General features: G+C 44.1%; 1 protein-coding gene across 3 annotated transcripts; it reads left to right on the forward strand.

The window, feature by feature from the left end:
* The first annotated feature begins 227 nt into the window (after positions 1-227).
* On the forward strand, positions 228-25296 carry LOC139388537 (retinal guanylyl cyclase 2-like). Of its 3 annotated transcripts, none has more exons than XM_071135247.1 (19): positions 228-334; positions 3145-3972; positions 8927-9228; positions 9458-9812; positions 10131-10218; positions 10708-10804; positions 11516-11656; positions 11756-11836; positions 11971-12147; positions 12377-12533; positions 19105-19254; positions 19737-19885; positions 20051-20214; positions 20341-20533; positions 20626-20800; positions 21667-21765; positions 21887-21981; positions 22111-22196; positions 24118-25296. In XM_071135247.1, exons 2-19 carry the CDS (start codon positions 3222-3224, stop codon positions 24245-24247), a joined length of 3390 nt encoding a protein of 1129 aa, XP_070991348.1. In that variant the 5' UTR covers positions 228-334; positions 3145-3221; the 3' UTR covers positions 24248-25296. The 3 variants fall into 3 exon arrangements, with proteins under 3 accessions (XP_070991348.1, XP_070991349.1, XP_070991350.1); XM_071135248.1 differs by having other exon boundaries at positions 23757-24198; XM_071135249.1 differs by lacking the exon at positions 19105-19254.
* Positions 25297-25821: the final 525 nt, after the last annotated feature.

A 25821-nucleotide genomic window follows, 5' to 3' on the forward strand; every position in this document is an offset into this window, starting at 1 on the left:
CAGTTCTTAGGCACTTAAGTGGGGGGGGGGGGGGGGGGGTCGTTAAACATTTAAGCCAAACATGGGGACTCTGAGCAATAGGGGTGTTACTGAGAGTGTTGGAGATGGATAGAAGGGATTTATTATAATCCACAGGTCATCTGCCCTAGGTCTGTAATGCGTCACTCCTTCTGATACTATGCCTGAGTGGATTACTAGTGTTCACTACTTCACTCTCACTACTAAGGTCCACTCTGAATTTCACTTTCAACGTGGCTTTCCAGTTCAGTGTTACGGAATGTCTCATACAGGGAACATCACTGGATTTAAGAGACCTTAGTGTTGTACTAAAATGGTAAGGATGATAATGCACCTGCCAAATGCAAGCTTGTATAACAATATCGGCTAGCTGCTATCAATATACTGTGGGATAGAAGGGCTACTTTCTTTATGGAATTAATGTTCAAATGCGTTTATCTTAAAAATCAATGAATGATATTTAAATGTATTGGGAAAGTAATAGTATTACTATTAGTAGTAGTAGTAGTATTAGCAGTAATAGTAGTAGTAGCAACATTAGTAGCATTAGTAATAGTAGTAGTAGTAATAGTAGTATTAGCAGTAGTAGTAATAGTAGTATTAGTAGTAATAGCAGTAGTAGTATTAATAGTAATAGCAGTAGTAGTAGTAGTAGTAGTAGTATTAATAGTTGTAGTAGTATTAGCAGTAGTAGTATTAGTGAAGGTAGTGGTAATAACTAAACACGATAAGGTAAGATATACTTTATTAGTCCATTCGAGATGGGACTTTTGTCTTCACATATACACACACACATACACATATATACACACACATATACACATATATACACACACATATACACATATATACACACATATACACATATATACACACACATATACACATATATACACACACACACATATACACATACATACAAACACATATACACATACATATACACATATATATACACACAAACACATATATACACACTCATATACACACACAAATTAACACGCATTTACACACACACATATACACACACATATATATACACACACACGCATATATACACACACATATACACACACATATACACACGTATACACACACATAAATACACACACATATATATACACACACATATATACACATACACACACACACCTATGCACACACACATATACACATATATACACACACACGTATGCGCACACCTATACACACACACATATACACACACACATATACTGTACACACACACACACATACAGTACCGTTCAAAAGTTTGGGGTCACTTAGAAATGTCCTTGTTTTTGAAAGAAAAGCACATATTATGTCCATTAAAATAACATCAAATTGATCAGAAATACAGTGTAGGCTTTGTTAATGTTGTAAATTACTATTGTAACTGGAAACGGCTGATTTTTTATGGAATATCTACATAGGCGTACAGAAGCCCATTATCAGCAACCATCACCCCTGTGTTCCAATTTTGTATTTATTTTTTATTTCACCTTTATTTAACCAGTTGGCCAGATGAAAACAAGTGCTACCTGGCCAAGATAAAGCAAAGCAGTGCAACACAAACAACAACATAGAGTTACACATGGAATAAACTAACGTACAGTCAATAACACAATAGAAAAAAGTCTACATACAGTGTGTGCAAATGGCGTGAGGAGGTAAGGCAATAAATAGACCATAGTAGCGAAGTAAATGGCACGTTGTGTTGATAATTAGAAAAGCCTTTTGCAATTATGTTATCACAGCTGAAAACTGTTGTTCTGATTAAATAAATAATAAAACTGTCCTTCTTTAGACTAGTTGAGTATCTGGAGCATCAACATATGTGGGTTCGATTACAGGCTCAAAATGACCAGAAACAAAGAACTTTCTTCTGAAACTCGTCAGTCTATTCTTGTTCTGAGAAATGAAGGCTATTCCATGCGATAAATTGCCAAGAAACTGAAACTGATCTCGTACAACGCTGTGTACTACTCCCTTCACAGAACAGCGCAAACTGGCTCTAACCAGAATAGTAAGGAGTGGGAGGAGTGGGAGGCCCCGGTGCACAACTGAGTGTCTAGTTTGAGAAACAGACACCTCACAAGTCCTGAACTGGCAGCTTCATTAAATAGTACGTCAACAGTGAAGAGGCGACTCCGGGATGCTGGCCTTCTAGGCAGAGTTGCAAAGAAAAAGCAATATCTCAGACTGGCCAATAAAAAGAAAAGATTAAGATGGGCAAGAATAACGCAGACACTGGACAGAGGAACAGACACTGAATAGCCTCCCGAAGTTGCCTCTCACTGTTGACGTTGAGACTGGTTATTTGGGGGATACATACACACACACATATATACACATACACACAAATACAGTATACAGACATATACACACACACACACATATATACACACACATATACATACACATGTATATATACACACACATATATACACACACACAAATACACACATATACACACACATATATATATACACACACACACACATATACACACACATATATACACATTACCACAAATACACACGCATATACACACAAACATATACAGTACAAACACACACATGTACACAAACAAACATTTGGTTGGAGGGGCGGGAGCAGATATTACCCAAGATGAATCTTCTTTCTGTTCCTCCATTGTCTCTCCTAAAGAATTAGAACTTTGTTGAAAAGATAATTACAGGGTAATTCCATCCACAAACAAATACGTGTGAATGTGTTGAATTCAATATTTTCACAATGGCTTTCAATAGGATAGCTATGTAATAAGGGGTCATTTTCATTTTTATGTCAAATAAAATACGATACGGTTAATTATATGATTGAACGAGCCAGGTTTAAAATGTGAATTTAGTTTGTTTCTCTCTCTAATTACAATTCTTACATTAAACTTAAACAACATGCATGGTTCTATAATTGATTAGACCGGTGATTGTTATGTGACAGTGTTTTTAGGCAGGTGTCGATGGGGACTGACAGAGGGCTATTTTTATCTCCACTCCATGTCTGCCATGATTGGATTATCACCACACATGATGAATGATCATCCCATTGGAGAAAATAAACCCATACATGCAGTATTTGTCATCATACCTTTATATTTCACAGGACATTGGGCCTTTTGGGGAATGGACAGCGTTTGAGGGATAGTGGATTGTGGGATCTGCTGGAGAAGGCATCTTGCAATGCTCCGGCAGCTTTACCAGCTTCACAGTTCACTGCATGAGTGGGCATCAACCTATCTGACAACCCCAGTCCTCACAGAAGCCAAGTTCCCCTCCCCTCCCCATGGAGCCTGGCTACTGTGGTTCCTGCTGGCATCCCTAAGTGTGCCCTGTGCGGCTAGATCTACTTCTACTGTGTTCAAGGTAGGGGTAGTTGGACCGTGGAAATGTGACCCTCTGTTTGCTAAGGCACTGCCCCAGACGGCAGCGCAGCTAGCTGTGGAGAGGATCAACAATGACCCCTCACTGTCCCTGGGCACCACCTTTGAGTATGTCATCATTGACGAGGACTGCCAGACATCCATGGCACTCAAGGGTTTCTTAGGTCACTACGCACGGGCTAATGCCTTCCTGGGCCCTGTCAACCCTGGCTACTGTGTTGCAGCCTCTTTACTGGCCAACAACTGGAACAAGGCCCTGTTCTCTTGGACCTGTGTGAACTACGAGCTGGACGACCGAAGTAGGCACCTTACTTTCGCCCGCACGGTGCCCTCGCCCACCTGGGTGCTGCTCAGCCTGGTGAGACACTTCCGCTGGGCACACATAGGGATCATCTCCTCGGCTGAGGATGTGTGGGTGGACACAGGCAGCAAGGTCGCTGATGCTCTGCGGAGCTACGGCCTCCCTGTCACCACCGTGGTCTCCACAGACAAGGACCCTGCCAGCATACGACTGGCTCTGACTAGGGTCAAGAGGGCAGAAAACATCCGCAGTGAGTCCTGTTTATCATTCAGGTTTTTCTTTCTATACAACTACAACCTGTCTATCACTAACTACTATTACTACAGTGCTGTCAGTACCAGAGCCAGTTTAATTCATTAGACAACTACTAACCTATCACAACTACTTCTACTACTACTACTGCCACTGCTGCTACTACTACTGCTACTGCTGCTACAACTACTTCTGCTACTACTACTACTGCTACTACTACTGCTGCTACTGCTACTACTACTACTGCTACTGCTACTGCTGCTACTACTACTGCTGCTACTACTGCAACTGCTTTTGCTGCTACTACTAGTAGTATTACTACTGCTATTGCTACTGCAATTACTATTACTAGTATTACTACTGCTACTACTACTAATACTACTGCTACTACTACTAGTAGTATTACTAATCAAAATCAAATCAAATTTATTTTTATAGCCCTTCGTACATCAGCTGATATCTCAAAGTGCAATACAGAAACCCAGCTTAAAACCCCAAACAGCAAGCAATGCAGGTGTAGAAGCACTGTGGTTAGGAAAAACTCCCTAGAAAGGCCAAAACCTAGGAAGAAACCTAGAGAGGAACCAGACTATGAGCCAGTCCTCTTCGGGCTGTGCCGGGTGGAGATTATAACAGAACATGGCCAAGATGTTCAAATGTTCATAAATGACCAGCATGGTCGAATAATAATAAGGCACGGCCAGGTGGACTGGGGACAGCAAGGAGTCATCATGTCAGGTAGTCCTGGGGCATGGTCCTAGGGCTCAGGTCCTCCGAGAGAGAGAAAGAAAGAGAGAAGGAGAGAATTAGAGAATGCACACTTAGATTCACACAGGACACCAAATAGGACAGGAGAAGTACTCCAGATATAACAAACTGACCCTAGCCCCCCGACACATAAACTACTGCAGCATAAATACTGGAGGCTGAGACAGAAGGGGTCAGGAGACTGCTACTACTACTACTGCTACTACTGCTACTGCTACTGCAATTAATATTACTAGTATTACTACTGCTACTACTACTAATACTACTGCTACTACTACTACTAGTATTACTACTGCTACTACTGCTAATACTACTAGTAGTATTACTACTGCTATTACTACTAATTCTACTGCTACTACTGCTAGTAGTATTACTACTGCTACTACTAATAATAATACTGCTACTACTAATACTACTGCTACTGCTACTACTACCAATACTACTGCTACTACTACTACAAGTATTACACTGCTACTACTAATACTACTGCTACTACTACTGTTATTTTTTATAATGTAACCTTTATATAACTAGGCAAGTCAAATTCTTATTTACAATGACAGCCAACACCGGCCAAACCCGGACAATGCTGGGCCAATTGTGTGCCGTCCTATGGGACTCCCAATCACGGCCGGTTGTGAAACAGCCTGGAATCGAAGCAGGGTGTTTGTAGTGACGCCTCAAGCACTGAGATGCAGTGCCTTAGACGGGGGGACCACTCAGGAGCCCGAGAGATACTATTAATACTACTGGTACTACTACTACTATTACTTCTACTACTATTACTACTAATACTACTATTACTACTACTGCTACTACCACTACTACTGCTACTACTGCTAATACAGCTACTACTGCTAATACTGCTATTGCTACTGGTACTGCTACTACTGCTACTGCTACCACTGCTACTACTGCTACTACTGCTACTGCTACTACTGCTGCTGCTACTGCTACTACTGCTACCACTGCTACTGCTGCTACTACTGCTGCTACCGCTACTACCGCTACTACTACTGCTGCTACTGCTGCTGCTGCTACTGCTACTACTGCTACTGCTGCTACTACTACTACTGCTACTGCTACTACTGCTACTGCTACTGCTACTGCTGCTGCTACTACTGCTATTACTGCTACTACTACTGCTACTGCTGCTGCTACTACTGCTAATACTGCTGTTACTGCTGCTGCTACTGCTACTGCTCGCTGCTGCTGCTTCTACTACTACTGCTACTACTACTGCTACTACTACTACTACTACTGCTACTGCTGCTGCTGCTACTGCTACTGCTCCCTGCTGCTGCTGCTACTGCTATTGCTACTGCTGCTACTGCTCTGCTGCTACTGCTACTGCTATTACTGCTACTGCTACTACTGCTACTGCTACTACTGCTACTGCTACTGCTACTGCTACTGCTACTGCTGCTGCTGCTACTGCTACTACTGCTGCTGCTATTGCTGCTGCTGCTGCTACTGCTCTGCTGCTACTGCTACTACTGTTGTTGTTGCTACTGCTACTACTGTTGTTGTTGTTGCTACTGCTACTGCTACTACTGCTACTGCTACTGCTACTGTTGTTGTTGCTACTGTTACTACTGTTGTTGCTATTGCTGTTGCTACTGCTCTGCTGCTACTGCTACTGTTGTTGTTGCTACTGTTGTTGCTACTGTTGTTGTTGTTACTACTGTTGCTACTTCTGCTGCTACTGATACTACTGTTGCTGCTATTGCTGTTGTTGTTGCTACTGCTCTGCTGCTACTGCTACTACTGTTGTTGTTGCTACTGCTACTGCTCCCTGTTGTTGTTGCTACTGCTATTGCTACTGTTGCTACTGCTATTGTTGTTGTTGCTACTGTTATTACTGTTGTTGCTATTGTTGTTGTTGTTGCTACTGCTCTGCTGCTACTGTTACTACTGTTGTTGTTGCTACTGTTACTACTGTTGTTGTTGTTGTTACTGCTCTACTGCTATTGTTATTACTGCTACTGCTATTGTTATTGTTGTTGTTGCTACTGTTATTACTGTTGTTGCTATTGTTGTTGCTACTGCTCTGCTGCTACTGCTATTGTTGTTGTTGCTATTGTTGTTGTTGTTGTTATTGTTGTTGTTGTTATTACTGTTGTTGTTGCTACTGTTATTACTGTTGTTGTTGTTGCTATTGTTGTTGCTACTGTTATTACTGTTATTGTTGTTGTTATTACTGCTAATACTGCTGTTACTGTTGTTGCTACTGCTACTGCTCGCTGCTGCTGCTTCTACTACTACTGCTACTACTACTGCTACTACTACTACTACTACTGCTACTGTTGTTGCTGCTACTGCTACTGCTCCCTGCTGCTGCTGCTACTGCTATTGCTACTGCTGCTACTGCTCTGCTGCTACTGCTACTGCTATTACTGCTACTGCTACTACTGCTACTGCTACTACTGCTACTGCTACTGCTACTGCTACTGCTACTGTTGTTGTTGCTACTGCTACTACTGTTGTTGCTATTGTTGTTGTTGCTGCTGCTACTGCTCTGCTGCTACTGCTACTACTGCTTGTTGTTGTTGCTACTGCTACTACTGTTGTTGTTGTTGCTACTGCTACTGCTACTACTGCTACTGCTACTGCTATTGTTGTTGTTGCTACTGCTACTACTGCTGCTGCTATTGCTGCTGCTACTGCTCTGCTGCTACTGCTACTGCTGCTGCTGCTACTGCTGCTGCTACTGCTGCTGCTGCTACTACTGCTGCTACTTCTGCTGCTACTGATACTACTGCTGCTGCTATTGCTGCTGCTGCTGCTACTGCTCTGCTGCTACTGCTACTACTGCTGCTGCTGCTACTGCTACTGCTCCCTGCTGCTGCTGCTACTGCTATTGCTACTGCTGCTACTGCTCTGCTGCTACTGCTACTGCTATTACTGCTACTGCTACTACTGCGACTGCTACTACTGCTACTGCTACTGCTACTGCTGCTGCTGCTACTGCTACTACTGCTGCTGCTATTGCTGCTGCTGCTGCTACTGCTCTGCTGCTACTGCTACTACTGCTGCTGCTGCTACTGCTACTACTGCTGCTGCTGCTGCTACTGCTCTACTGCTACTGCTACTACTGCTACTGCTACTGCTGCTGCTGCTACTGCTACTACTGCTGCTGCTATTGCTGCTGCTACTGCTCTGCTGCTACTGCTACTGCTGCTGCTGCTACTGCTGCTGCTGCTGCTACTGCTGCTGCTGCTACTACTGCTGCTGCTGCTACTGCTACTACTGCTGCTGCTGCTGCTACTGCTCTACTGCTACTGCTACTACTGCTACTGCTACTGCTACTGCTGCTGCTGCTACTGCTACTACTGCTGCTGCTATTGCTGCTGCTACTGCTCTGCTGCTACTGCTACTGCTGCTGCTGCTACTGCTGCTGCTGCTGCTACTGCTGCTGCTGCTACTACTGCTGCTACTTCTGCTACTACTACTACTACTGCTACTACTACTGCCACTGCTACTACTGCTACTGCTACTACTGCTACTGCTACTGCTACTGCTGCTGCTGCTACTGCTACTACTGCTGCTGCTATTGCTGCTGCTGCTGCTACTGCTCTGCTGCTACTGCTACTACTGCTGCTGCTGCTACTGCTACTACTGCTGCTGCTGCTGCTACTGCTCTACTGCTACTGCTACTACTGCTACTGCTACTGCTACTGCTGCTGCTGCTACTGCTGCTGCTATTGCTGCTGCTACTGCTCTGCTGCTACTGCTACTGCTGCTGCTCTGCTGCTGCTGCTACTGCTGCTGCTGCTGCTACTGCTGCTGCTGCTACTACTGCTGCTACTTCTGCTACTACTACTACTACTGCTACTACTACTGCCACTGCTACTACTGCTACTGCTACTGCTGCTACTGCTATTACTATTAGTATTACTGCTACTACTGCTACTATTACTACTCCTACTACTACTATTACTACTACTACTACCATTACTACTATTACTACTATTACTTTGACTACTACTACTACTATTACTATTACTGCTACTACTACTATTACTACTATTACTACTATTACTTTTGCTAATACTACTATTACTTTTACTACTACTATTACTATTACTACTATTACTATTACTACTACTACTGTTACTACTAATACTACTACTAATACTACTATTACCTCATGTCTCATAGTCATTTGTGTTTACCATAATCAGTGGTGATCCTCTGCATGCACTCTGTGCTGATTGGAGGACACATCCAGAGGTTGCTGTTGGAGACTGCTCTGGACATGCACCTGACGGACGGTTCCTTGGTGTTCATCCCCTACGACACACTGCTCTACAGCCTGCCCTACAGGGATGTCCGCTACCCAGCCCTCATCAACAACGGCAAGCTGCGGAGAGCATACGACGCTGTCCTGACCGTCACCATGGACTCAGAGGAGAACTCATTCTACAAGGCCTACCAGAAGACTGTGAATGTTGGGGGGGTTCCCAGACACATCAAGCTCCACCAGGTACAGCTGAATGAGCTGAGGACAACTGGGGCTTACATGCATAGGCATAGTTTTGGGCTAAATCCTATCAGGCCATTATAGTGTCCATGTTTTTGGACTAAATCCTATCAGGCCATTATAGTGTCCATGGTTTTGTATATTTGCATTTGTGTAACACAAATATCTTGTGGACAGACTACGTAAACATATCTGACTAAATATCGTTATGTTCTTATTTCATTTTTTCCAGATTTCTCCTCTGTTTGGTACCATCTACAGCTCGATCCTCTTCATGGCTAACGCTCTGCAGAATGTTCGTGATGCTGGGGAGTGGAGGTCTGGAGCCAACCTGGTGCGCCACTCCAGGAACATGGCTTTCTATGGTTTCAGCCAGCGTGTCCGCACCAACGGTTCCGGGGCCAGCTTGTTGAAGTATGTGATGCTGGACACAGATGGGCAGTCCTGGCCTCTGCTGCCCACCCACTGTGTGGACCTGGAGGCTGGGATGGTGATGTCTCTGGGCCGCAGCATCCACTTCCCAGGGGGGGTCCAACCCAGCCCAGACTCTAGCTGCTGGTTCATTCCAGGCACCTTATGCACAGGAGGTGAGAACACAGTAAATTGTACTAAATGACAAATGATGGTAAGGGGGCTAAATGCAGACAGATGAAAACACACACTCACACACTGCACTTACGCGCGCTCACACGCAGGCAAGTACGCATGTGCACACACACCAGCAAACAGGAGGGGAACAGTTACCATCTGTTCATAAAGAGGACATCTTTCTCTAGAGGAAAGTGGAACAGAGAATTAGATCAGGGTTTGGTGGTATGTTGACATAGTCTGTGATAAGCTAGGTATCTTTTTAAATCAGGTGTGATTCATTATATGATGTTCTACTATGATATGCTTTGTTTTAGGAGGAGTGGATCCATTCCATCTTATCATAGTCTTCCTGTGTATCCTTTTGACCATTATCTTCTCAAGTGGACTCTACTACTGTATAAGGTATTCTATTTAAACAATAAGGCCTGAGGGGGTGTGCACGGCTAAGGGGCTGTTTTTATGCATGACGCAATGCGGAGTGCCAGGATACAGCCCTTAGCCATGGTATATTGGCCATATACTACAAACCCCTGAGGCGCCTTATTGCTATTATAAACTGGTGACCAATATAATTAGAAGAGTAAAAAAAAAGTTTTTGTCATACCAGTGGTATACCACAGATTTCAGCCAATCAGCATTCAGGGCTCGAACCACCCAGTTTATAATACTGTACAGTACTTTCCACATATTCTTGTTTGCTATTTTCTACATTTGTATGACTCAAGTTTATAACAGCTGGTAATAGCAGCAACATTTCTCAATATGTCTTCACAGACCTTTAGGTACCTTCTGAACTACTGCTGATGGCACTCCTCCCTCACTCCTTCCTCACCCCTCTGCACCCCTCCTCTCCCCTCCCTCTACACCCCTCCTTCCACCTTTCACTTTTAGGAGGCGTATCAACCAGATTAGTTTAGTCAGGGGTCCTGACAAGATCATGCTAACCCTGGCAGATGTGATCTTCATCAACCCCTCACTCAGTAATAAGGTCAGATCCCCTAACTGACAGTGTCTGGAAGATCCAATGGTGTCATATTTAAGTTCCCACATAATGATTGATATACAGCATATGGCCATAAGTATGTGGACACACATTCAACTTAGTGGATTTGGCTATTTCAGCCACTGCCACCGCCATTGGACTCTGGAGCAGTGGGAACGTGTTCTCTGGAGTGATGAATCACGCATCACCATCTGGCAGTATGACGGACGAATCTGGGTTTGGCAGATGTTGTCATGTTTCAGCATGACAATGCACCTGTGCACAAAGTGAGATCCATACAGAAATTGAGATCAGTGTGGAAGAACTTGACTGCCCGGCAGAGGGCCCTGATCTCAACCCCATAGAACACCTTTGGGATGAATTGGAATGCAAACTGCGTGCCAGGCCTAATTGCCCAACACCAGTGCCCGACTTCACTAATGCTCTTGTGATTGAATGGAAGCAAGTCCAGCAATGTTTCAACATCTAGTGGAAAGCCTTCCCAGAAGAGTGAAGGGCTGTTATAGAGGCGAAGGGGTGGAACAACTCCATATTAATGTCCATGATTTTGGAAAGAGATGTTCAAAGAGCAGGTGTCCACATACTTTTGGTTGGACAACACATGCAATTGAAAATATATATTTTTTTTTATTTGATATCTTTGCAGCATGACGAGTGGTTTTGTCAATAACCTATGTTTTTCTCTCCATGTTTCAGAAGCTAAGTTTAGATGAGAGCAAAGTGGGTGATATGCGTAGGAAACCCTCAGACACGGATCGTCAGAGCCTCTCTACTCCCTTCTCTGACTCCACCGTCACCCCGGCAACCTATGCAAACTCCAACATAGCCATCTTTGAGGTAACGGGGGCAGGAGGCTCTCTTCTAAGAATGGTTCAGGCAGTTCTGAGGCTTGTCTGAAAGTTGATTCAGAACTATCAAACACGTACCTTTTTACAGGGAGACTGGGCTTGGATGAAAAGACTCCCGTCTGGAAACTTTAAAGCCATTACTCCCCAGACCAGTGACGTCTTTGAGTTGGTGAGGTTCTACTGTAAAATATACTGCCAGTTACGATGTAAGAAGATTTGATGATGAGAAATCCGTTTGGCTATAACTAATGTCTCTCTGTTGTCAATTAAAATGAGCCCATTGTCACGGCTCTGTTCTTTCAGATGAAGGACATACGACACGAGAACGTCAACCTCTTCCTGGGGTTTTTTCTTGACTGTGGTGTTTTCGGCATCATGACAGAGTATTGCTCACGTAGCAGCTTGCAGGACTTGCTAAGCAATAGTGACGTTAAGCTGGACTGGATGTTTAAGACCTCCCTGTTATTGGACCTTATCAAGGTAACCACTAGTAGTGGGGTGTGGCCAAAATCCCCTCAGAGACATACAGCTACACTATTCCTATAGGAAGACCTGCAGCTGCCACAATGTGCTTTAAATCATTTTACATTACAGATTTGTTAGAGTTTAGGTCCCAAAGTTAATTTAATGCCCAACTCACGGTATACCTACAGCAAGCTACCTTTCTCTCTGACATGACACCAACACTACTTTTTTCTGTCTTCCATAGGGCATGAAGTACCTCCACCACCGAGGTGTTTGTCATGGACGACTCAAGTCTCGGAACTGCGTAGTGGATGGCCGCTTTGTGCTCAAGCTCACAGACTACGGCTACAACAAGATTTTGATGGCACAAAGATTCCCATATGAAGATCCCTCCGCAGAAGGTGGGTGTTAAGACCACTCAAATCAAATCAAATTTAATTTGTCACATGCGCCAAATACAACAGGTAGACCTTACAGAGAAATGCTTACTAACAAGCCTTTAACCAACAATGCAGTTTTAGGAAAATACCTCCAAAAATAAAACATAAAAAGTAAGAGATAAGAAGAACAAATAATTAAAGAGCAGCAGTAAATAACAATAGTGGGGTTATATACAGGGGGTACCAGTACAGAGCCAATATGTCAATGTGCGGGGGCACCGGTGTCGGGGTAATTGAAGATAATTATGTACATGTACAGTGCCTTGCAAAAGTATTCACCCCCTTGGCGTTTTTCCTATATTGTTTCATTACAACCTGTAATATAAATTGATTTTTATTTGGATTTCATGTAATGGACATACAGAAAATAGTCCAAATTGGTGAAGTGAAATGAAAAAAATTACTTGTTTCAAAAAATTCAAAAAAAAAAAATAACAGAAAAGTGGTGTGTGCATGTCTATTCACCCCTTTGCTATGAAGCCCCTAAATAAGATCTGGTGCAACCAATTACCTTCAGAAGTCACTTAATTTCAATAAAGTCAATGTGTCTGCAATCTAAGTGTCACATCATCTGTCACATGATCTCAGTATATATACACCTGTTCTGAAAGGCCCCAGAGTCTGCAACACCAGCAAGTAAAGGGCACCACCAAGCAAGCGGCACCATGAAGACCAATGAGCTCTCCAAACAGGGACAACATTGTGGAGAAGTACAGATCAGGTATGGATTATAAAAACATATCCAAAATTTGTAACATCCCACGGAGCACCATTAAATCCATAATTAAAAAATGGAAAGAATATGGCACCACAGCAAACCTGCCAAGAGAGGGCCACCCACCAAAACTCACAGACCAGGCAAGGAGGGCATTAATCAGAGAGGCAACAAAGGGACCAAAGATAACCCTGAAGGAGCTGTAAATCTCCACAGTGGAGATTGGAGTATCTGTCCATAGGACCACTTTAAACCGTACACTCCACAGAGCTGGGCTTTACGGAAGAGTGGCCAGAAAAAAGACATTGCTTAATAAAGAAAAAAAATTGCAAACACATTTGGTGTTACTCTGGTCAGATGAGACTAAAATTGAGCTTTTTGGCCATCAAGGAAAACGCTATGTCTGGCGCAAACCCAACACCTCTCATCACTCCGAGAACACCATCCCCACAGTGAAGCATGGTGGTGGCAACATCATGCCGTGGGGATGTTTTTCATTGGCAGGGACTGGGAAACTGGTCATAATTGAAGGAATGGGGTTAAATACAGGGAAATTCTTGAGGGAAACCTGTTTCAGTCTTCCAAAGATTTGAGACTGCGATAGAGGTTTACCTTCCAGCAGGTTAATGACCCTAAGCATACTGCTAAAGCAACATTTGAGTGGTTTAAGGGGAAACATTTAAATGTCTTGGAATGGCCTAGACAAAGCCCAGACCTCAATCTAATTGAGAATCTGTGGTATGACTTAAAGATTGCTGTACACCAGGGGAACCCATCCAACTTAAAGGAGCTGGAGCAGTTTTGCCTTGAAGAATGAGCAAAAATCCCAGGGGCTAGATGTACCAAGCTTATAGAGACAGGAGGCAACAAAACAGGAATCCCAAGGGGGGTGAATACTTTCGCAAGCCACTGTAGGTAGAGGTATTAAAGTGGCTATGCATAGATAGTAACAGAGAGTAACAGCAACGTGTGTGTGTGGGGGGGGGGGACAATGGAAATAGTCTGGGTAGCCATTTAATTAGCTGTTCAGGAGTATTATGGCTTGGGGGTAGAAGCTGTTTAGAAGCCTCTTGGACCTAGACTTGGTGCTCCGGTACAGCTTGCCGTGCGGTAGCAGAGAGAACAGTCTATGACTAGGGTGGCTGGAGTCTTTGATCCTTTTTGGGGCCTTCATCTGACACCGCCTGATATAGAGGTCCTAGGTGGCAAGAAGCTTGGCCCTGGTGATGTACTGGGCCGTACGCACTACCCTCTGTAGTGCCTTGCGGTCTGTGGCCAAGCAGTTGCCATACCAGGCAGGGATGCAACCAGTCAGGATGCTCTCTATGGTGCAGCTGTAAAACCTTTTGAGGATCTGAGGACCCATGCCAAATCTTTTCATCCTCCTGAGGGGTAAAAGGTTTTGTCGTGCCCTGTTCACGACTGTCTTGGTGTGCTTGGACCATGTTTGTTTGTTGGTGATGTGAATGCTAAGGAACTTGAAGCTCTCAACCTGCTCCACTACAGCCCTGTCGATGAGAATGGAGGCGTGGTTGGTCCTCCTTTTCCTGTAGTCCACAATCATCTCCTTCGTCTTGATCACAGTGAAGGAGAAGTTGTTGTCATTGCACCATACTATCACGATCGTAATACGAATTGGAAATATACTCAGACCAACGTGCAGCGTGATTGCGGGGAGGGCGAGTGCGGGGAGCAGGCACAGGACGTACCTGACTGGGGACACGCACTTCAGGGAGAGTGCGAGGAGCAGGCACAGGACGTACTGGGCTGTGGAGGCGCACTGGAGACCTGGTGCGTAGAGCTGGCACAGATGGTGCCGGAACGATGACACACTCCGTACGGTGAGTGCGGGGAGCTAGCACAGGACGTACTGGGCTGTGGAGGCGCACTGGAGACCTGGTGCGTAGAACCGGCACAAATTGTACTGGAACAATGACACACTTCGCACTACGAGTGCGGGGAGCTGGTGCAGGACGTACTGGGCTGTGGAGGCGCACTGGAGACCTGGTGCGTAGGGCCAGCACAAATTGTACCAGAACAGTAACACACACTTCAGGGCGAGTACGTGGAGGAAACACAGGACGTACCGGACTGGGGAGGCGCACTGGAGGCCAGTTGCGTGAAACTGGTGCAGATGACACTAGACTGGTGTCACGCTCCTCAGCTGCCCGTTCTGCAGCACTCTTATCGCCACCACCTCTCTTTTGTCAAGTTCCTCCTTCGACTCCCTGACGGTCTCTGGCCCATTCCTCGGCTCCACCGACCACACCGTGTTCCCCCAAAAACATTTTCTGGCTGTCTTTTGGGCTTACACTGTGGCCGCGAACCCCGGCATCGTCGCTGTCCTCCCTTCTCTCCCTGCGTCTGCTTCCACAGAAGGCTTTCGTCTCCAGCCATAATTTCCTCCCAAGTCCAGGATGTCTTCTCCTCCCTTTTCTCCTCCCAAGCCCAGGATACCGTCTCTTCCCGGGCACGCTGCTTGGTCCTGTTGTGGTGGGATCTTCTGTCACGATCGTTGTACGAACTGGAAATGTACTCAGACCAACGTGCAGTGTGATTTGGGTTCCACATGTTTAATAAAGGAAACTCACAAAAACAATAAACAGCAATAAACGATACGTGTGTCACGACCGTTGTTGGAATGAGACCAAGGTGCAGCGTGGCGAACGTACATTTTCCTTTAATGTTATAAATGTCGCCAACAAAACAAAAAACAAGAAACGAACGTGAAGCTGACTAGCGCTATACAGGCCACTAATACAGACAACTACCCACAACTAAGGGGGAAAAACAGGCTGCCTAAGTATGATTCCCAATCAGAGACAACGATAGACAGCTGTCCCTGATTGAGAACCATACCCGGCCAAAACATAGAAACAGAAAACATAGAAATAAAGAAACTAGCATGCCCACCCTAGTCACACCCTGGCCAAACCAAAATAGAGAATAAAAGCCTCTCTATGGCCAGGGCGTGACAATGTGAAGCTCAAGCAGTGCTCAACAGGCAACTACACAGAAACAAGATCCCACAAAACACAGTGGGGAAATGGCTGCCTAAATGTGATCCCCAATCAGAGACAACGATAAACAACTGCCTCTGATTACCACTGTTATGTCATCAGCACTTAATGATGGTGTTGGAGTCATGCCTGGCCGTGCAGTCATGAGTGAACAGGGAGAAAAGGAGGGGTCTGAGCACGCACCCCTAAGGGGCCCCCGTGTTGAGGATCAGCGTGGCGGATGTGTTGTTACCTACCCTTATCACCTGGAGGTGGCCTGCCAGGAAGTCCAGGACCCAGTTGCAGAGGGAGGTGTGTAGTCCCAGGGTCCTTAGCTTATTGATGGGCTTTGAGGGCACTGTGGTGTTGGAAGCTGTCAATGGGAAAGGGCAGTGTGGAAAGGGCAGTGTGGAGTGCAATAGAGATTGCATCGTCTGTGGATCTGCTTGTACGGTATGCAAATTGGAGTGGGTCTAGGATTTCTGGGATAATGGTGTTGATGTGAGCCATGGTCAGCCTTTCAAAGCACTTCATGGCTACAGATGTGAGTGCTATGGGTTGGTAGTCATATAGGCAGGTTACCTTAGTGTTCAAGGGCACAGGGACTATGGTGGTCTGCTTGAAACATGTTGGTATTACAGACTCAGACAGGGAGAGGTTGAAAATATCAGTGAAGACACTTGCCAGTTGGTCAATACATTCTGGGATTGCACATCCTGGTAATCCGTCTGGCCCAGCGGCCTTGTGAATGTTAACCTGTTTAAAGGTCTTACTCACATTGGCTGCGGAGAGCGTGATCACACAGTCATCTGGAACAGCTGATGCTCTCATGCATGTTTCAGTGTTACTTGCCTCGAGGCGAGAATAGAAGTTATTTAGCTCGTCTGGTATATTTGTGTCACTGGGCAGCTCTCAGCTGTGCTTCCCTTTATAGTCTGTAATAGTTTGCAAGCCCTGCCACATCCAACGATTGTCAGAGCTGGTGTAGTACGATTCGATCTTATTCCTGTATTGACACTTTGCCTGTCTGATGGTTTGTCGGAGGGCATAGTAGGATTTCTTATACGCTTCCGTGTTAGAGTACTGCTCCTTGAAACCGGCACCTCTACCCTTTACCTCAGTGTGAATGTTGACTGTAATCCATGGCTTCTGGTTGGGGTATGTACGTACAGTCACTGTAGGGACGACGTCTTCGATGCACTTATTGATATAGCCAGTGACTGATGTGGTGTACTCCTCAATGCCATTGGAAGAATCCCGGAACATATTCCAGTCTGTGCTAGCAAAACAGTCCCGTAGTTTAGCATCTGCTTCATCTGACCACTTTTTTATAGACCGAGTCACTGGTGCTTTCTGTTTGAATTTTTGCTTGTAAGCAGGAATCAGGAGGATAGAGTTATGGTCAGATTTGCCAAATGGAGGGTGAGGGAGAGCTTTGTACGCATGTGTGTGTGGAGTAAATGTGGTCTAGAATTTGTTTCACTCTGGTTGCACATTAAACATGCTGATAGTAATGAGGTACAACTGATTTAAGTTTTCCCGCATTAAAGTCCCCAGCCACTAGGAGCGCCACCTCTGGATGAGCGTTTTCCTGTTTGCGGAATACAGCTCATTGAGTGCGGTTTTAGTGCCTGCCTCAGTCTGGGGTGATATGGAGACAGATACGGAAAATTTCAGATGAAAACTGTCTAGGTAGATAGTGTGGTCTACAGCTTATCGTGAGATACTCTACTTCAGGCGAACCTTGAGACTTCCTTAGATATCGTACACCAACTGTTGTTCACATAAATGCATAGGACCCCGCCCTGTGTCTTTCCAGAGGCTACTGTTCTGTCCTGGAGATAGAGTGTATAACCCGCAAGCGTACTTTGGGATGGTGTTTTTCGGCTTGCAAGCATCCCCCTTTTTCCTCCAAACATAACGATGGTCATTATGGCCAAACAGTTCTATTTTTGTTTCATCGGACCAGAGCACATTTCTAAAAAAAAGTATGATCTTTGTCCCCATGTGCAAACCGTAGTCTGGCTTTTTTATGGCGGTTTTGGAGCAATGGCTTCTTTCTTGCTGAGGGCCTTTCAGGTTATGTCAATATAGGACTCATTTTACTGTGGATATAGATACTTTTGTACCTGTTTCCTCCAGCATCTTCACAAGGTTCTTTGCTGTTGTTCTGGGATTGATTTGCACTTTTCGGACCAAAGTACGTTAATCTTTAGGAGAAAGAACGCGTCTCCTTCCTGAGCAGTATGACGGCTGCATGATCCCATGGTGTTTATACTTGTGTACCATTGTTTGTACAGGTGAACGTGGTACCTTCAGGCGTTTGGTAATTGCTCCCAAGGATGAGCCAGACTTGTGGAGGTCTACAATTTTTTTCTGAGGTCTTGGCTGATTTCTTTTGATTTTCCTATGATGTCAAGGCAACGAGGCACAGAGTTTGAAATACATCCACAGGTGCACCTCCAATTGACTCAAATTATGTCAGAAGTTTCCAAAGCTTGACATTTTCTGGAATTTTCCAAGTTGTTTAAAGGCACAGTCAACTTAGTGTATGTAAACTTCTGACCCACTGGAATTTTGATACAGTGAATTTAAAGTTAAATAATCTGTCTGTAAACAATTGTTGGAAAAATTACTTGTGACATGCACAAAGTAGATGTCCTAACCGACTTGCCAAAACTATAGTTTATTAGCAAGAAATTTGTGGAGTGGCTGACAAAAAAGTTTTAATGACTCCAACTTTAGTGTATGTAAACTTCTGACTTCAACTGTATATGTCTGTGTGTGTGCATGCCTACTTGCCTGTTTGGTTGTGCAGAGCTGCTGTGGACGGCCCCTGAGATCCTACGGAGCCCTCACCCAGGGCTGTGCGGCACCCAGCTAGGGGACGTCTACAGCTTCGCCATCATCATGCAGGAGGTGGTGCTGCGGGGACCTCCCTTCTGTATGCTGGACCTGTCTGCTGAAGGTGTGGATCACTCACCCAATCACAACCCCAAACACAATTTAAAACAACAAAGTAGAAGAGTCAGGTTTCAACGGTGTGGTTTAATAGGGGTGTGGTTTAATAGGGGTGTGGTTTAATAGGGGTGTGGTTTAATAGGGATGTGGTTTAATAGGGATGTGGTTTAATAGGGTGTGTGGTTTAACAGGGTGGTTTAATAGGAATGGGTGGGTGATTCAGGCTTCATTTGAATGCGTATACATAAATAACGTCTGTTGCATGCATGGTCCCAGTGCTGTCTGTTGGTCCTCCTTGTGGTTCAGGTGGTAGAGCATGGTGCTTGCAACACCAAGGTTGTGGGTTTGATTCCCCACGGGGAGAAATTACAAAAATGCATGCACTAACTACTGTAAGTTGCTCAATGACTAAAATGTGCAAAAGAAAATGTCAGTAGTAGATACTGTAGCTTGGTAGGGTAACTCAGAGTGTCTGCTCCGGTCTGTCAGATGTCATCCAGAAGGTGAGGAGTTCTCCACCACTGTGCCGCCCTGTGGTATCACCAGACTACGCCCCCCTGGAGTGTATCCAGCTGATGAAACAGTGCTGGAACGAACAGGCAGATAGGCGACCGCACTTCAATGACATCTTTGACCAGGTACCTTAGACTGAGACATCAAACAGACCACTCACAATCAGTGTCTTTAAAACAATAAAAAACAAATAGACTAATATAAGGGAACCTTTTGTCTGTATAAGTTTGACTGGGGGATATAAAAGCATCATTCGAGTTCACCTTTAACACATCCCCCATCAATCCCAGTTTAAGAACATCAACAAAGGGAGGAAGACCAACATTATAGACTCCATGCTGCGGATGCTGGAGCAGTACTCCTCTAACCTGGAGGAGCTGATCAGAGAGAGGACTGAGGAGCTGGAGATAGAGAAACTGAAGACTGAAAAACTACTCACTCAGATGCTGCCTCCGTGAATAACAGACAATGACACATACACTCAAAGATACTGACTAGGATGTACAAATGTTTCTCCTCTAACAAAGTATACAGTTTCCAACGACGAGGGCCCTAAATGGTATTTCTTCTCTGTTTGCAGATCTGTTGCAGACGTCCTGAAGGTTGGCGGTACTGTGGAACCGGAGCATTTTGAAAATGTAACACTTTACTTCAGCGACATAGTAGGTTTTACCACAATCTCTGCCAACAGCGAGCCTATCGAAGTGGTGGACCTCCTCAATGACCTATATACTCTATTTGACGCCATCATTGGCAATCATGATGTATACAAGGTAAGCCGTTTGCTTAGTCTTGAATTAATGACTTAGTGTGTCTTCTTGTGCACCTTTGTAACCTACTGAAGATATTTCCTCTTCGATTGTAGGTGGAGACAATAGGAGATGCATACATGGTGGCGTCCGGCCTACCTGTTCCCAATGGAAACCGTCATGCTGCAGAGATATCCAGCATGGCCCTGGACATCCTGAGTGCTGTTGGCACCTTCAAGATGAGACACATGCCGGATGTACCTGTTCGCATACGCATTGGACTGCACTCAGGTCAGGGCTCCATTTTAAAGACCCCCGTATCAACAAAATGGAAGTACAAATCATTTTGAAATTAACGCCACAAACTATACTGATGTCAAACATCATAAACAGTCAAACTGCCATGAACTTCCCAGTGCGTTTATATTTTTCTGACAGTGTTGATATGAAATGTCCCCTAGGAACAGGCATGTCACCAGTGCTGTGTGTGTGTGTGTGTGTGTGAAGTGATATAACTACTTAAGTAAAAATACTTTAAAGTACTAATTAAGTAATTTGGGGGGGTATCTGTACTTTACTATTTATCTTTTTGACAACTTTTACTTTTACTTCACTATATTCATAAATAAAATAATGTACTTTTTACTCCGTACATTTTCCCTGACACCCAAATGTACTCGTTACATTTTGAATGCTTAGCAGGACAGGAAAATGGTCCAATTCATGTACTTATCAAGAGAACACGTGATCATCCCTACTGCCTCTGATCTGGCGGACTCACTTAACACAAATGCATAATTTGAAAATGATGTCTGAGTGTTGGAGTTTGCCCCAGCTATAAGGAAAATGTAAAAACAAGAAAATGGTACCGTCTGCTTTGCTTAATGTAAGGAATTTGAAATGATTTATAATCTTACTTTTGATACTTAAGTATGTTTTAGAAATTACACTTAGTTTTTATATGTAAGTATATTTAAAACCAAATACTTTCACTCAAGTAGTATTTTCTTGGGTGACTTTCACTTTGAAATTTCTATTAAGGTATCTATACTTTTATTAAAGTATCACAATTGGATACTTTTTCCACCACTTTGTGTGTGTGTGTGTGTGTGTGTGTGTGTGTGTGTGTGTGTGTGTGTGTGTGTGTGTGTTTGTAGGCCCATGTGTTGCTGGGGTGGTAGGCCTCACCATGCCCAGGTACTGTCTGTTTGGTGACACAGTCAACACTGCCTCCAGGATGGAATCCACAGGAATGCGTAAGACCTGCCACCAAAGAGCCAAATATGGCTAAAAGATTAAGCAATTCTAGGCTGCGTTTTAGTAAGCGCTTTATACCAGACTCCCAAAATAAGATTTTTCCTACCATATTGTTTGCAGCATACCGAATCCATTTGAGCCATAGCACAGCAAAGATCCTAGTGGATCTGAGAGAAGGCTACCAGGTTCAACTTCGTGGAAAGACAGAGCTCAAGGTCAGCTTTGTGCTCCCACTCTCTGGCATTTATATTACCCTCAAAGTAAATCATAAAATGAACAACTGAATACTGTTTTAGTGACTTATCTGGGATAATAATGACCTTGGATGTCTCATGTCTCCACAGGGGAAAGGAATGGAGGAGACCTACTGGCTGGTTGGAAGGGACAGTTTCACCAAACCCCTGCCTGTGCCACCTGAGCTTAAGTCAGGGTAAGGAAAGTCAAAGCTAAGTCCTGAAAAAGGAATGATTATCTTTGTTCCAAGTGACCGTGATCCTGCAGGTATCAAACTACACTAAATGACCAAAATGTGTGGACACCTGCTTGTCGAACATCTCATTGCAAAATCATGGGCATTAATATGGAGTTGGTCCCCCCTTTGCTGCTATAATAGCCTCCACTCTTCTGGGAAGGCTTTCCACTAGATGTTGGGAACTTGCTTCCATTCAGCCACAACAGCATTGGGCATTGATGTTGGGCGATTAGGCCCGCATTCGGCGTTCCAATTCATCCCAAAGGTGTTCGATGGGGTTGAGGTCAGGGCTCTGTGCAGGCCAGTCAAGTTCTTCCACACCGATCTCAACAAACAATTTCTGTAAAGACCTCGCTTTGTGCACAGAGGCATTGTCATGCTGAAACAGGAAAGGGCCTTCCTCAAACTACTGCCACAAAGTTGGAAGCACAGAATCGTCTAGAATGTCATTGTATGCTGTAGCATTAAGATTTCCCTTCACTGGAACTAATGGGCAGAGCCCGAACCATGAAAAACAACCCCAGACCATTATTCCTCATCCACCAAACTTTACAGTTGGCACTATGCATTTGGGCAGGTAGCGTTCTGGCATCCTCCTAACCCAGATTCATTGTCGGACTACCAGATGGTGAAGCATGATTCATCACTCCAGAGAATGCTTTTCCACTGCTCCAGAGTCCAATAACGGCGAGCTTTACACCACTCCAACCGACGCTTGGTATTGCACCACTCCAACCGACGCTTGGTATTGCGCAGTTATTGTGCTGTTTGGAACTCGGTAGTGAGTGTTGCAACCAAGGACAGACAATTTTTACGAGCTGCGCACTTCAGCACTTGGTGGTCCTATTTTGTGAGCTTGTTTGTCTGACTACTTCGCGACTGAGCCGTTGTTGCTCCTAGACGTTTCCACTTCACAATAACAGTACTTACCGTTGCCCGGGACAGCTCAAGCAGGGAATAAATGTGATGAACTGACTTGTTGGAAAGGTTGCATCCTATGTCACGTTGAATGTCCCTGACCTCTTCAGTAAGACCATTCTACTGCCAATGTTTGTCTATGGAGATTGCATGGCTGTGTGCTTGATATTATACTGCTGTCAGTAACGGGTGTGGCTGAAACAGCCTAATCTACTAATTTGAAGGGTATGTTCACATACCTTTGTATATATAGTGTATGTATCATGAACTGATTTGTATACAAACTGCACTTTACCAGCAGATCAAAAAGAGTTACAAAGGCTGTGTTAAAACAGGCAGCCCAATTCTGATATTTTGGTTCACTAATTGGTCTTTTGACCAATCAGATCAGTTCTGAAAAAGAGCTGACGTTAAAAGATCTGATGTGATTGGTCAAAAGTCCAATAAGTGGAAAAAATATCAGAATTGTGCCGCCTGTGTAAATACAGCCTCTGCCAACGTAAAGTGGATACATGCAGCGCATTATGAGGAGGGTTGGCCAGCTCTGGTCTTGAGTTCCCATGTGTGGCATTTGCTTTACCTCTCCAATGTATGTTTCAGGAAAATGGCTCATGGCTTGCAGATGGAGGAGATCAACCGACACAAGCGGAAGAAAGCGGAACAACAACTTGCCAAGAAGAATAAATGATGTAGAGTTATGCATGAAAAATGTATAGCATTACAAGGTGTTAATGACTAGAGTAGTATCTCAGTGGGATACTCAGTACTTACACTGATTGCCTTTTTACTCTTCCTGGATTTTTTCTGCTGAAGATCTCGCTAACAGCTGACTAACGTTGTGTTCTTTCAAACTTAACCGGAGCGCAAGTGGGACTCTCTCTTCAGCAATGACAGTTCAATGGGAAAAAAAGGCCACAGGCTTTATGAACTGATGTCCTACATCCTTCTTGCTGTCTTTCAGAACGAAGACAGCGAAGGACTTAAAGCATCTCCTGCAGAAAGCGGTGAGGAGGCTCTTCACTGTGCGGACAGTGACTCTGACTCTGGCAGCAGGTTTGGACGAGGACAATGTGATGATGCATCATCACTGAAATGGTTCTTTGCAAGAAACACCTCTAGTGAAACCTGGAAACTCTCTCTCCACTTGTGTTTGCCATTTTGACAATCAAGGACTTTTTTTTTTACAACCATGGCTCCATACACTTCCTATAGAAATGAGAGTTTGAAAAGTTATTGCCACAGACCATAGCATGTTGTGCATATGCAGGAAAGGGACAAAGGTATATGTAAAGCTATTAGCATCTACTAATCAATTGGAGTTTTTAGAAATAGACAATGCCTCATTAGGACATGGTGAGTTTGCATTACCGTACACCATACAATTGGCATCAGTGGACATAATACTACATCACAATATACTGTAGAGATTATTCTACAATCATCATAAGAAGCCTTTCAAAGAGGAATTTGTCTCTGGAGAAGGAGCTATAAATAGCAAATGGGATTTCGTCACTGAACCGTTAAGGTATCACATTTTCTCACCCGCTCCTCACCACAGTTGTCCATTTCTTCAAGCAGACAGCAAGTAGAAGATGAGTCACTGGTACAGGAGGAAGAAAACACTCTCTACAGTGATTCTCAGTGAAAAGAAAAATAATGTTTTGACCCAGTTGCATGATTTAGCCTACAATCTCTTATTCATCTCGAGAGCATGTGTTCTTCTCCTGTGCTCAAATAAACAAACAAACTGTGGGGCAAATATCTAAAACATACAAGAGTTATATAAGGGTTGTACATGTCTATAGTATTTATTTACCTGTTCATCTGTAAATATGATAGAGTATTGCAACGAGAAACTGAATCTACGTTTCATGACCTACTATGCAGCTGTAGCCATCTCTAGCCGATCCTACTGAGCCATCTGAAATGCTTATCTATAGGTTGTTCCCTTGAGATGAGAAAACAGTGGTTTTACCTATCTATCATCATCGTCTGCATCTCAAAATACATGGAATTTTAATTGCCAATGGTTGGTTTTGTCACACAGTGCTTGAGATGGTGGGCCCTGCAAGTACAATATCTGGCTGGAGATGCAACAATGCAATAAAAGGCTGTGTAGAGGAAGAAATAAAAACATGTATCAAACGTCCATCTTTGTTTTGCATCAGTTGCCCCCCCCACCCCCCACCCCCCAAGGCTGAAAGTATAGTTACACCATATGGAGAACGGAATGAGGCCATAGAGGCATATAGATAATCCTACACATAGGCTATCCACATTAAGAAGGGCATAATGGATTAACATTTGCATTAAATCCTTTCAACAGTGAGTGAGACAGAATATATTGTCAACTCTACGCGGGTATCTAGCACCGTCCCTTGAGATTATAAAGCAGATTTGTTGCAAAATATAAACTGGGTGATTAAATCCCTGAATGCTGATTGGCTGACTGCCATGGTATATCAGACTGTATACCATGGGTATGACAAAACATTTATTTGTACTTCTCTAACAACGTTGGTAACCAGTTTATGATAGCAATAAGGCACCTCAGGGGTTTGTGGTACATGGCCAATGTACCACAGCTAAAGGCTGTATAAAGGCACTCCACGTTGCGTCGAACTTAAGAACAGCCCTTAGCCTTGGTATATCGGTCATATACCAC

The sequence above is a fragment of the Oncorhynchus clarkii genome, chromosome 29 (assembly GCF_045791955.1).
Source record: "Oncorhynchus clarkii lewisi isolate Uvic-CL-2024 chromosome 29, UVic_Ocla_1.0, whole genome shotgun sequence".
Taxonomy (NCBI): Eukaryota; Metazoa; Chordata; class Actinopteri; order Salmoniformes; family Salmonidae; genus Oncorhynchus; species Oncorhynchus clarkii.